Source organism: Octopus bimaculoides, chromosome 12 (assembly GCF_046866305.1).
Source record: "Octopus bimaculoides isolate indiv1 chromosome 12, ASM4686630v1, whole genome shotgun sequence".
Taxonomy (NCBI): Eukaryota; Metazoa; Mollusca; class Cephalopoda; order Octopoda; family Octopodidae; genus Octopus; species Octopus bimaculoides.
This window is the reverse complement of record NC_142939.1, coordinates 9,763,602-9,778,108: the sequence shown is the minus strand read 5'-3', so window position 1 is coordinate 9,778,108 and position 14,507 is coordinate 9,763,602. Positions and strand designations below refer to the sequence as shown.

Here is a 14,507-nt window from a genome sequence, read left to right as displayed (position 1 = left end):
CTAAAATGACTTTTGACTGTTAAAACCTTTCTAGAAAATGTCAAACTAACAAATAAGCAACATTGATCTTGCTTGAACGTCATTTTTTTTTTCAAGATCTTAGATTGTCTCTTTTTTTTTAAGATCGTAATCTCTCCCAAAATAATTCCGTATTCATTTGCAGAATTAAACTCTCCTTCTTCTTCTGTGTACTGAATGAGAGCTTTATTGATTTATTTACACAGGATGCAAGGAAACCTTCAAGGAAGGAGACTTCCCCAGTCAAGGATCAAGACAAGCCATCGTCTGTATTTGGTTCTCCTGGTAAAGATAAAAGCAATGCAGTTACAACAGAATCGAGTGAGAAAAGCAAAACCTCCTCGAATCCACCATCGCAGAGGACTAGTATCTCCTCAACGTTTAGTTGTGATAAAGGTAACAATGAAGAAACAACTTCCGAAGAAGGTACACAGAATTCAGTGCAGTCGGAAAGTCAGGAGTGTGTGAACGAAAGCAGTCCTGAATGTGAAACCATCTCCAGTGAGGCGTCAAATGAACAGAGTTCCACTGACGTGACGACAGATTCACACAACAACAACAACAACAACAAACATGTCAAGTCAAACCGTTACCGTAGTACGAGTGAGTGCCTTACAGCATTGACAACATCTACTGCTGTGTACAGTTCATTATATGATAAGGGTCCAGACCTGAAGTCCCCTACATTGTGTCTAAGTACAGCCACCACAAAGACGACGGGGCAGCAAGAATTAAGGAATTCCTCGTTACCCTCTGAAATTAAGAGAGATTTTATATCTGGGTAAGCTATTGCACATTTTTATTTTGTTGCTTTATTCTTTATACTCTGAGTTCAAATCCCACCAACAAGGGTATAACAAAGAATAGTTATTTTAAGATGGTTTGTCTTAAGTCTACCCCTTCAGTATTAACTATATAGGTTTTACACCAACTCAACAATCAAACACTTCCTAATAAATACAATTTCAAAGGAAATTACATATTTCATGGTTTAACAATTATGGTTTTCAAAGTAATAATAGAATATCAACATATACTGTTAACTTTATTAATTGTTATTATTTTGAAATGTTCATATTTATAAAATTGCAGTAAATTCATAAAGAAAAATGAAGTAAAATGTTTTTGATTTAAACTCAGTTGAAATAAGTCAAAAATATAATTAGAAAAAAATAGAAAGAAGAAAAATAACTGAAAATTTTCATTCATGAGATTTTAAATGAATATAAAATGTTTTTATTTTGTACTGCTGTGTGGTAAGTAGCTTGCTTACCAACCACATGGTCCCGGGTTCAGTCCCACTGCTTGGTACCTTGGGCAAGTGTCTTCTACTATGGCCTCGGGCTGACCAAAGCCTTGTGAGTGGATTTGGTAGACGGAAACTGGAAGAAGCCCATCTTATATATATATATATATATATATATATATATATATATATGTATGTATGTATGTATGTATAAATTTAATGAATGGAGTAAAACGCATATGTTAACTGCATACTTTTATTTCCAACATATGTTTCAAAGACTACAAATTATACCTTTCATAGGAATCGGCGATGTTAAAAATGTAATCTTTTCTTCAGGGAAATGTATGGGAACCAGCTTATGTATGTATGTGTATATGTTTGTGTGTCTGTTTGTCCCCCCCCCCCCCCCGCATCGCTTGACAACCGATGCTGGTGTGTTTACCTCCCTGTAACTTAGCGGTTCGGCAAAAGAGAACAATAGAATAAGTACTAGGCTTACAAAGAATAAGCTCTGGGGTCGATTTGCTTGACTATAAAGGCGGTGCTCCAGCATGGCCACAGTCAAATGGCCACTGAAACAAGTAAAAAGAGTAAAGAGTAACTCAATGGGTGAAGGTTCCCTTTCATGCTTTATCATCTTTCATTATAAATCATGCTTTATCATCTTTAATTGTAATTTTTTGTCTTTTATTCCCATCTCCAGCAAATCTATTATCTTGGAACCTATCACTTTTCCCTATCTGAGTCCACTCGTATTACGCAAAGAGCTGGAGAATGTTGTTGAAAGTGACGGAGATTTATGTCTATTAGAATCTAATTTTGTTGATGAACATCCAATCATATTTTGGAACTTGGTAAGTATTCTATCTCAAGTTTTCTACATTTTGTGTTTTACTTTGGATGGAGTGTTGAGATATTTTAAGTTAAAGTGTAGCAATTAGTTTAGTTTAATTTAACTGCTAGTCACTTCTAATCAAACTGATCTTGTGCTATAGTTTTGGACCAACCGAAGCCTTGTGAGTGAAACTCATTGCATGGAAACTATGCAGAAGCCTATCAGATATGCTATATGCATGGGATAGCAGAATTATATTGTCCAGCCAAAAAATACCTTGTGGTATTTGGTGACATCCCTTTATGCCCAAGTCAACTTTGTTTGATATACTCATTGTAAGGTTGATACAGCCACTTAAAATCCTTTGTAAGTGGCACCCCCACATGACAGCAGCTCCATCACTGAAACCAGGAAAAGAAAATGAATGAGTGTGTGTGGTTTGTTTTTGTTTTAACCAAATTTGTTTTTAAAAAACCCTATAAATTGCTTTGCTTCACTTCTTCCCAAACAGGTTTGGTACTTCAGACGCATAGCTGTTCCTTGTCATCTTGCAGGACTTGTCTTAAAGTCAAAAATGCTTAAATCACTTGAGGTTTGTTTGCAAATACAGTTTATTTTAGCCTTAAATATTTTCTTTCATAATTTAGAATATAAATAATGGTGATACTTAACAAAAAAAAAATTTTTTTAATTAATTCAGTTCAGTGACAAAGTATGGGTAAGCAACACATTGTAAGCCACACTATAATTTGCAGGAAAAATTTATCTGCATGCAGGATATGCATTGCCTCTCTGATGCTTTCTGTTTCATTTATTATTTGTCGTTCTTTTTTTCGAATTTCTGAATGCTTCAAACAAACCAAAACACACACAATGTGCTCTCACTCTTACATGCACTGTTGTATAAACACATGGCTATATATATATATATATATATATATATATATATATATGTATATATATATATATATATATATAATAATAATAATAGGGATAAAATCCAAAATTACAGGTAAAAACTCAATTAAAATCAATTTATTAAAATTAAATTAAGTTTCACAGTCTAAAATATATTAATATATACACCGATGAGTTCATAGACCTTGGTTCTTTTCCCTAATACTATATATATATATATATATATATATATATATATATATATATATACACCTCAGTCATTGTGTTTAATGTTGATGACTTTGTTTTGTTTTCCAGTTGGATGAACCTGTTAATAATGGCATGAAACTGACCAGTAGAAATGTCAGTGTTCATACCATGTGGGACAATGTGAAGATGAACGATGACATGGGCTTGCCTATGTACATGGCATGGAGAGCAGGTACAAACCTTTCAAACCTAATAAACCAAGTTTTTTTTCTGTTGTATTTAGAACTTTGTTGGTTTAAAATACTTAGTTCGGGAATGTTATTATTTTAGTGGTGATGTTGTTTGTAATGATCCCTGCATAAAGAAACTATGACACTGGTTGTTTAACTTTAACCATTTTGATACCATCTCACCTCTGACCTCTTCTAGTTCCATGATGACCAATTTCAGGTTAATTTACTTTCCAAATACCAGCTTAATAAGGACAAAGCTATTTTATTAAATTCTTCATTACTTTCAAAATCATTTGAAACTAAGACAGTGTATTTTAAAAGAAATATGATAACAGAAGAGATCGGTCAGTCCTGATGCAGCAGACCTACAATCAAAAGCATTTCAATTGTGACCATCCTGTCATTTTAGGGTTATGAACAACAAGAATATCTAGCTTGTCAGTTTCTTTCCCAATATGGCAAAGTGTAACTTGGAGATTTGCCTGCAGCCAGGCAGCCTCATACTTCCTTTGTTAATTAACTATGTTCTGGTATGATGGTAATTATGTCTGGCATGTTATGGAAGGTTGAACTTAGTGACCGAACGGGTTGATGTTGTAGTAGTGTTCTGGTGCCTGGATGCTTAACCCTTTCGTTACTATATTGCTGACCAAAATACACCCCTCATGAGTTTCAATTAAATTCTAAAATAATCATGACTATAGCTTATAGTCGGTCAGTCATGTTGACAGTAGGTCTTAGTGAGTTGGTGTTGCAGTCACATTTTTGTATGTAGTTGATGTGCCAAGGTGTTTATACTATACCAAGTGCTGTGAAGTTGATACTGTCTTAGCATCACAGTATATAAGATCTTTGGACATTTAGATGTAGAAAGTTGTGTATAAATATTTTTAAGGTTTAGTTTTCATTTGAACCAGAAAATAGTATTTCCTATTGTTAATACATGTCTCTTCTCACTTTTCTATTTTCAGGTCGTGCATCTGCCATTGTTGATGCTCTTGTGACAGATTCTCAGATATACTCAAGACCGTATGTTATTGCTGAATTCTTTCCCTTCCATTTCATATCTTTTTTTTTTTTTTTTTCGATTTAACAAAGTCAAACTAGTTTACCAAAATATCAACCGGGAACATCGATGTCAAATGACAACAACTGCTTTACTCAAGAGTTTCTGCTAAACACTTAGTATACTGCTGGCATTGGTGAAATGCACCTTTAGGTGGTTCCTCTTTATAACTGGAAGGACTTATTTTCTGAAAGTAATAACTTTACCAAAGATACAGGTCTTCAAAGGGTGACAGAATACAAAGTGTCTACCTCTATCATTAGTAACTTGTTTACTAACCCAGCTATTGTCATAGTTTAATTGTAAATATAGAGATAGGGTTAAGAGCAAAGCATTACTGTTTCCAGTGATGGAGACATGCAATGACAAAAGTTTACACTTGCACACCATTACAGATGTATACATGCACACACACGTACACACAGACACATAGGGAGAGATACATAGTAGCTTCAATTAAAGTCTATCTTGGGGTTCTTGTCTTGTGAGTTCTTTGGTGACTTTACTAGTGCTGGTGCCATGAAAAAAAGTTCTCAGTATACTTAGTAAAGCAATTGGCCTTAGAGAGAGCATTCAACCATAGAAACCATGCCATTGCAAACGTTGGAACTCAGCATAGTCCCCTGGCTTGTTGGTTCCTGTCAACCCCTCAGACCCATTCCACCTTGGAAAACAGACGTTAAACAATAATGACAATGACAAGTCTGTCCTTGAATTAAAATCCATTCTTCCATGATTGTCATGCAGTTTCAGTAGTTATAGAAATTCAAACATAGCATTATTAATTTCCTGATTATGGTTTTTGAACCACAGAACTGTAAATTCATTAAAACCACATCTAGACTAGTTGTTTGCATTGGTTGACAATTTTCCTTCATAATATCATGCTGCAGAAAAAAGAACAATTCTTAACAAAGCTTTATTGAAATCAAAGGAAGGCCTAGAGTTGAATTAACAGATATCATACAAGCAGGCATAATTGTTAGTTTCCCTGTTAAAAATCATTTGAAACAAATGCAGCCTTTTTCAACAGAAATCATCATCATCGTCGTTTAACGTCCGCTTTCCATGCTAGCATGGGTTATGGTAAGAAAAAGGTTAATCATAATTTCCTCTCTTTCAGGTTGATGCAACAAATTATAAGCAACATCCATGTTGTCAATGATATGCTCACTCCAATCAAGCTGTTAGCAGATGCTCGACGGAGAAAGTCTCGAAAAGGTTACAGGCGAAGCTTCTACCGAGAAATATTGTTTTTAGCATTTGTGGCTTGTGGGAAAAACGTTGTTGATTTGGGTGAGAAAATTTTTATAATTCTCTAAATTATATTTTCAATATTCTCTACTCGGTGCTTGACCTACTAGAAATAGCAGCCAATTCTCCCTTGAATTGCATCCACCCATCTTACAAAGGTACTTCCTAAATACGTAAACAGATGATATGTCACGGTCTGCAGTTGGTGTCACTTTAGCATGCAGTCCTTCTGGCCATTTACACTGTAGCATGCAGTCTAACCTAAGAATTTGTTGTGAAAACATTTTTGCATAGGTAGTGAGAGGAGTTTCACAAAATTCACATGAGTCAGCTTTATTTCCTCATAACTTTCATGAAATTTTCTACAAATACTTTTTGGAGTGTGTAGATAACAATTATATCAGAATTTAATGAGAAATATAAATTGTTAGGAAAGTACATATACTGATACACATGACATAAATCTACTAAAGGAAACTTGAAATTTCAAAAGAAAATTGACAGTATTTAGGTTGTAATTTTTCATTACTTTATAAATGCTCCTTCTTTTAACATAATTACATTTCATCTGATAACTCTTATTTTACATTTCCCATTTTTGATGTTTGAGCTTCATTAATATAGCATTTTTTGCCAGCATTCTTCTCACATGCATACCACATGTGTGCTTACACTATAGGAATATATGATACAATGATATCAAACCAATGTAAAACACACACACACATGAAATACAATTGACATTTTTCTTTTCTTCTTTGCAGAGGGATTTGATCGTGCATACAGAGCTGCATTCAGCAAATTATCGAAGGCAGAGATTAACAGATTGCAACTAGATGATGCACCCCTCCCTCTTGCAGTAAGATACTGTCGTGCTGTCTTTGAAGAATTAGAGGTATAAGCAGCCCTGTGTCGAGTGCCTGGCTCATCCTACCGACTGACAAAGAACAATCCAGCAGTACTGGTCGGCTTTTTCTAGAATGCCCATTCACCATTCTAAAATAGACACTATGTTCCCACATGAATTTCATGGAGAGAAACCAAACTTTAATTGCGAGATCACTGTGTATTTGTAAATGTCAACGTTTACCAAATGTCTTACAGAATCAATGGAATCACATTGTTACCAGTTTAATGTTCATACTAAATAAATATAAAACAAAAAGCCCAAGAACCATGGATAATTTAAATCTGACTTGAGTACATCCTACAAAAAAAAAAAAAATCTTAATCCCATTCTCTCTCCCTCCCCACTCAACACACACTCTCACTTGTCTCGTCAATAACACTCTTATTTTGAGAGTTTTCATCTAGCAGTGAAAAATAATGATGATGATGATGATATCAGTTCTGATCATTCTTGCTATCACATGTGTAAAAAAAACGGGGTTTCATAGTGTTACTGTTTTTGCTTTTTTTCTTTTCTGTTTGTTTTCCCCATGCAGGTCATCTTGTCTCTAATAGCTTAATAGCCTCATCCCCCCCACCACCACCACACACACCATCCAACTAGTAATTAATGAATTTGGATGTATTAACTGGTCAATTATTTTGGCAGTGTTGCAACTGTTAGCCACATCCATAAACTGTTGTTGTAACTCACTAGGTTAATATTATTTTGAATTGACTTTTCCTGCAAAAGGGACAAGCAGAAGTTGTCTGGAGAAACGTCTGGTCTCTGTTGTCTCCTGTTTGTCAGGATTGTGAATTATGGTCAAAATAATGGAAAAGAGGGAAAGTCAATTTATTTTTGCCTCAAAAATCCATTTCCTGGTGATGATAAACACTTCTATGTGGGGTAAACATTTAAAGATCCTGGTATACATTTGATTGGGTTTATTTTCTTTTTGTTTCTCCCACCCCAAAACATGGTGATTGAAATTGTGCTTATTTCTTTCTTTTTCATTCCACTATTTTAATAGCGTTTCTCTTAGCCCAATGAAAACAAAGATTATCTCCCCTCTTCATGATTTAATTTTTCCATTTTAGCCATTTAACAATTCTTAAAAGTAATCTAATCATTGGGCTTGCTTTTTAATTGGGTTTATTTATTTATTGGGTGATGGGGATGTTTGCTTCTCCCTACTCGGTTTTTTAAATGTTATTGCCAAATAATGAACAGCCAACACCGGCAAAGAAAAGACAAAATGATTTTGTCTGTCATAAAAAGTTATAATATATTCCAACAGCCCTAATGCTTGCAAAAATATTCCCATTTAAAGAAAAAAAAAAAGGAGAAAGATAAAGGTTTTAGTAGTTATTTTTGTATTTGAATATGTATTCTATTCATTTTTATGGTTACTCTTCCATGAATATATTGTTTAGGCATTGTTTTATAGTCGGATGTTCTTCCTGTTGCTAACCCTTACTTGTTTTCCAAATAAGGAATTTCTTATTTCACATGTTTCCAATAGCATAAAGTGAGTGGACGATTTGTTGACAGGTAAAATGACAACAACATTGCTTGTAGCTCGTGTATGAAACTTATTTAAATAACTGATATGAGATACATTATACAGCGATATGATTAGTTAAATGGCTCGTATGATATATAAGTTATATGAAATGTGCAATATAACAGTGATGTTATTGGTTTAGATACATCTGTCAACACTGTTACTTCTGAAAAGGGTTGTGTGACATAGAAGTATGGACTATATGGTACCACATTATCATTAAATAAATAGGTCATCTGCAATTAAACCCAACCAGTAAAAGAGCATTAAATTAATTATATTGTGTTATATGAACTTCTATAGCAAATGTCTTAAAATTTGTGATGTAAATTTGACACTAGTCAGAAATAGCCATTATAGGTCACTTTATATGTTTACTGTTATGATTGGAGGCTATTAGATTTAGTAGTAACTATATAGAATTACAATACCTGTCTACATGCTTTCAGGTTATGAAAAGAACATGCTCAATTGGGTCATGTTCAGGTGGTGACAGGTGGGAGTTTAAATTTTGTGACTTCTTTATTGTTTATCTTTGATGCCACTGTGGTTCCACCATGACCACCACCACCTCCTGGCATATACTTTCTTGTATGATTCATGTTTGTTTACACTGGGAGTTGGTTGAATTAACTTAATGAAATGAAGTATGTGGGGCAGCTACACCTAATGTATTCAAAATCATAAGCTTGATAGTGGTGACATTGGGCAGAAAAGCTAGACTGGCTGTACTGGTTTAAATTCCACAAAATAAAAAAGTTTCAAACTTTATGAGAAGATAGAGAAGGCAGTTCTAGAAGCATTTATGTAAACAATCTCTGTGCCCGCTTAGACTGTGTTGTTTGTTTATTCTCAGAACTACTTCTGTTACAGGTATCTATTTCCTTGCCAAATTAACATATATTATATATATACACACACACAAGCACACCTGTATAATATTTGAACCCAACACTGCAAGCTAATAAAATATTTGTCAACAATTACAGAGTGATAAATAGCAGAAATAGATGAGTGCCAAACGAAGTTTTTTGCTTTAACATTCTGAGTTCTAATAGTTAGAGCTGACAGCTAAACTAATCCTTTCTGCTTTGGTGTGTTGGGCGAGCAAGGAATGTCACTCATTCTTAAGGTTGATATTTCACAACTAATTAAATTGTTATGATTTCACCAATGAACACCTCTTTCATATGTCTTAAATTTAGAGCAAGTCATTTTTTTTTTTTTTAGCCAGGGTAGAATTTGAACTCTGCTGCTCATGCTGACACACCTATCAATTGTTCAGTGTTCCCACTGCTATTTCTTTACAGTTTGTTTGATTTGGTAGGAAATGCAATATCAGTGATTGAGGGGGAAATAAGCTGGTGATAATTTTTTTTTTTAGTGAGGATGGCTGCAATAAATAGGTGAGGTATTATGAATAATTTAATTATAAATTGAAAATTTATAAAATTACAAAATACTTCAGAGTCCTCAGTTCTTAAATTATAAAATTTATAAAAGCCAAAAAGAAAAATTTGCTTTTAACTATTTGAGAGAAAATGTCATTTGAAAAGGAAGACATAACATTTGACCCATTTGAGAATGTGACATGGAGCAAGGGTGAAGCTCCCCCTCCCCATCTCTCTCTATGTCGATATTCCAGATTCAGTCCCTGGCTGTAGCTAGTTTCACTCAACTCCATTGTTCTTGAGGCAGGCATTTGTGCCACAGCTTCCTCTTCCCTTCATTTCTCTTGCTTCCTTTGAATAGACTCTATTTACCTCCACTCACCTCCTGCCATAAATATCCCCGCCAAAAAAAGATAAGACAATTTACTATTTATCACAATAATGTTTGGTACAAAGAATATCTTAGAATGTAGTAAATCATGGTTTTCTAAGAATTTATGATGAATGTTTGGTTCCTTTAAACATTTTTTTCTTTAATTTTCATCTCAGATATTTCAATACAAAAAGCTACGTTCTGCAATTCTATTTATTACTTCTAAAAACATCTCCCTGCAAATAATCCAACTGCCAATTTACATTTAACAAGGTTATTTATTTGAATTTGAGTATATTTTATTTAAACTAGGTTTATGTTTTTTTTTTTCCTTTAATTTTATTCCTCCTGTAATTTTTGATTAGTAATAAGGGAGGGATTAGTTTGGGTTAATCCTTCCTCTTTTATGGACACAGTTACTGGTGTCAGCTGACCAGTTGGCCATGCTGTTGTTGTTGTTATTAGTTCCTTTCAATCTCTGCATGAGCAGGATCAGTAAACACAGAAGGTAACCAGCTGAATAGATCAGAGCTTAACTCTACAATGTTACTTTAGTCATCTAGTCTTTAGTGTAAAGAATCCGGATATGTCAGAACTGAAAACAAAAATATTGTGGTCCTTATTTTAATGCTATGAGTTTGGGAGTTTAAATTGGGCTGTTATATTGCGTAGGTTGAGTGACTATATGGAAACTCCCTATTGTTGGCTCATTAAGTTGTTCTTTTCATTTATCATTACTGTGACAAGCCATTTGGTGCAGGAGTTGGCAAATATAAAACTCACTTCTAAGGTTTTACTGAGGGTTTTCCCTTGGGAATGGCCAAAGTGCCAAATTATCCAATTCCTCTATCCCTTTACCCTTGAGAATGGCCAAAGTGCCAAATTATCAGATTCCTTTATCCTCTTTAAACTAAAGGACTAACTGAAGATATAACAACAATTATCAATATTAGGGTAGCAAACTGGCAGAATTGTTAGAGCATTGGACAAAATGCCTTGTATTTCCTCTAGCTCTTTACATTCTGAGTTCAAATCCTACCGAGGTCAACTTTGCCTTTTATCCTTTTGGGAATCGATAAAATTATCAGTTGAGTACCATGCTTGCTGTTATCGACTGATAACTCTTCTTTTAATGTCAAGGGCCATCTGCTGAAATCAGAAGCCATTACTATTGTTGTTGTTTCAAGTTAGTCTTCTTTGAATATAGCAACGTATCAGTGAAATACTGCAGGTTAATTTTTAACTGACTCTATTCCCTGCCCCCAAATTTGAGGCCTTGTGCCTGTCTTAGAAATCAATCATTATTATTATTATTGTGAATGTAAGGAATTGCAGGATTGGTAGAACACAGTAACCAAACATAGTACTGTTGAGAGTATGAAGTTGCATCCTGAGTTCAAATCCAGCCGCCGGAGTTAACTTTGCCATTCATCCGTTTGGGGATCAGTATCATAAAATACCAACCAGAAATATTTTAATAATTGGTTTGGTCAACTGCGAAGTCTCTCAAAAAGAAAACTGAAAAAAATTTTTATGTGACGCGTCATGCGTAAAGGTTGAAAACCATCATCATCATCATCATTCTTGTTATTATTATCACCACTACCACCACTACCACCACCATTACCACCTTGTGTAACATTCAGTTGTTGATCATCTGTGATAGCAGCACAATTGGACAATTGGCAAGCTGTATTCTAATCCCTATATTATCTCTCATCCAAACTCCTTTCTTTCTCCAGAATCTTATTTCAACTTTTTTTTTTCTCAAATCTGGAAGAAGAAAAAAAAAACAAAAGCATAAATCTTTCTGGTTATTGTACATTTGGGGGGTTTTTTGTCTTTGTGTTTTTTTCCCTCCCCCCCCCTATTCATCATCCAGAGAAATTGTTTTTGACTCTTTGACTGATTTGTATTTTGTGTTATATACATACATCAACTCACACAAATATACATAGATGCATATCTATACACACACACACACACACACACACACACACATATATATGTATGTATGTATATATAATGCTGAAATAAATTTCTTAGGACAGTAAGAAATATTCAATGTGAAAATGAATTTATAATGAATATAACAAAACTCATTCAGAGTGTTGATATTTTAAATATCTGATATAGTTTTATCCTATTTAGTACACTAAAATTAAGAACTTTTGTTAATTAAATCTAAATGCTTATAGTCATTAATCACATTGCCTATGCCCATCACTGATGTGTTTCTCGTGTCTGTGTTCTGGGGGAGCTGGGTGTGTATGCTTCATCAGAAGCTGTCTGCAGATTGCTGGTCAAACTGATTAAATAGTTTGAAGTCTATATAAAAGAGAACAGGAATGAAACGTGTATTATTCAGTCTCTGTCAAAAACTCATTGAATATATTTCTAGCCATAATTCGGTTTGTCCAGCTGTCTGCAGGCAGCCTCTGATGAAGACGTGTGTTTCTTTGGCTTTGGTGGTTTATAAATATTAGAAACACACGTGATGGGTAGAGGTAATTTGATTCCTTACGACAAGCAGTTTGATCTGGTTCACTAAAGTCCTATTTTAGCATACTAAATAGATTGATACATCAGATGTCACACATATACAGATACAGTGGGTATACACACTGTATAATACTCATAACATTTTTCTTAATTATCAGCTTTAAATGTCTCAGCTGTTTTGTAATTCTTTTTTTTTTTTTTCTGGAAACTTACAACATTTTTATTTATTATCATCGATATTGATAATGATGATAATTGTTTCAACTTACATTTACCATTCCATCCTACAAATATTTTTTGTTGGTTTTTTTTTTTCTTTTTTTTTTTGAGTGAATTTGTTTTATTTTATTCCATTCTTTTTGTTCTCTGTCTAAAAGAATGTTTCAGATACTATATTAAAACACGACTATACACACAAAAAACACATTCAAATACACACACACACAAAAACGCACACATGTGGTGTGTGCAATTTAACCATGTTACAATTAAAAAGAAAATTAAGAAAACAAAGGCTTTTTCCTTTTTGTTAGTATTAGATGTTGTTCGTTCGTTTGTTGTCTTTTTAAAGATTTTTGACTAATATGTACACCTGTATATATCTAGTTTGTATACTAATTTTATGCTACGTTGACAGTGAATACCTTATTTTGTTTATGTCCCTTGCCCTTTCCCTCCATCTCCTTTTACATTGCACACAAAATCCATAAACACTCAAACAAGCGGTTCTGAATTATTTACTTGAAATCCGTTTTTCAAGCTGACAGGAAAGAAAGAAAAACAAAAAAAAAACAGTACAAATAAATGTAAAAGTAAACTAAAATAACTGACAAACTCTGAGAATCCAGAAGCAAAATCTGGTCTATTACTACTACTACTACTTCTACTACTACTACTACTACTATTACAACTACAATTATTGGATTATTGATAACAAGCACCTCAACGTTGTTACTGATTCTTCTTGAGATCATATAAAGCTATTTTACCATCAAGTGTTTATTATTATTATTATTATCATTATTATTATTATTAATATCATCATCATTATTATTAGTTAAAGTGAAGAGCTGGCAGAATTGTTAGCCGGACAAAATGCTTAGTGGTATTTCTTCTGTCTTTACATTCTGAGTTCAACTTCCACCAAGGTCAACTTTGCCTTTCATCCTTTCAGGGTTGATAAAATAAGTATCAGCTGAATACTGGGGTCGATGTGATCGACTACCCCCCCCCCGCCTCCTAATTTCAGGCCTTGTGCCTATAGTAGAAAGAATTATTACTATTATTAAAGCAACAAGCTGGTAAAATTGTCACTGCACTGGACAAATTGCTTTGCACCATTTTCCTCAGCTCTTAACATTCAAATCCTGCCAAAGCCAACTTTCAATCCTTTCAAGGCCAACAGAATCAAACGCCAGTCGGGTTCTGGGGTTTCATGGTACTCACTAAACCCCTCCCTCTCCCAGTGCCAAAATTTGAGACAATTATTTATATTGAGTTCAAATCCCACCAATGTTAGTTTTGCCCTTCATCCTTTCGGGGGTTAATTAAACACCAGTCAGGCACTAGCCTTGTCACATTGCGTGTGTCATGATGAATCTCCCTGAAAAATTACATTAAGGGTACACATGTCTATGGAGTACTCAGCCACTTGCACATTAATTGAATTGACTGAAAAATTCATAGCCAATGGAGAGCCAGGCCATTCTGAGTTCAAATCCTGCTGAAGTTGACTTGACCTTTAATTTTTTTTTGGGGGGGGGGGTCAATAAAAGAAAGTACCAGCCAAATACTGGGGTCGATGCTATTATCTCAACTCTTCTCCATGAAATCACTGATTTTCTGCTTAAATCAGGAACAATTCTTAAAGCTGGTAGATTGACTGGACTGTTCGAATGCTGACCAAAATACCATGAGGTATTTCTATTCTCCTTTGACACTCCAAGTTCAAATCCTGCTGAGGTCTACTTTGCCTTTTGTTCTTCTGGGGTCAATAAAATAGAGTATCCGTCAAGTACTGGGG

General features: G+C 34.2%; 1 protein-coding gene across 4 annotated transcripts in view; it reads left to right on the top strand.

The window, feature by feature from the left end:
• The window catches only part of LOC106876754 (C-myc promoter-binding protein), a 128,566-nt gene extending 115,569 nt beyond the window's left edge, over nt 1–12,997 (top strand). For all 4 annotated transcript variants that reach the window (XM_089360813.1, XM_089360811.1, XM_089360815.1 and 1 more), the window contains 7 exons: nt 225–799; nt 1,971–2,121; nt 2,614–2,694; nt 3,318–3,441; nt 4,414–4,471; nt 5,632–5,804; nt 6,527–12,997. In XM_089360813.1, coding sequence (XP_089216939.1) covers nt 225–799; nt 1,971–2,121; nt 2,614–2,694; nt 3,318–3,441; nt 4,414–4,471; nt 5,632–5,804; nt 6,527–6,663 — 1,299 coding nt within the window. In that variant the 3' untranslated portion in view covers nt 6,664–12,997. The remainder of the gene's footprint in view (nt 1–224; nt 800–1,970; nt 2,122–2,613; nt 2,695–3,317; nt 3,442–4,413; nt 4,472–5,631; nt 5,805–6,526) is intronic.
• Nucleotides 12,998–14,507: the final 1,510 nt, after the last annotated feature.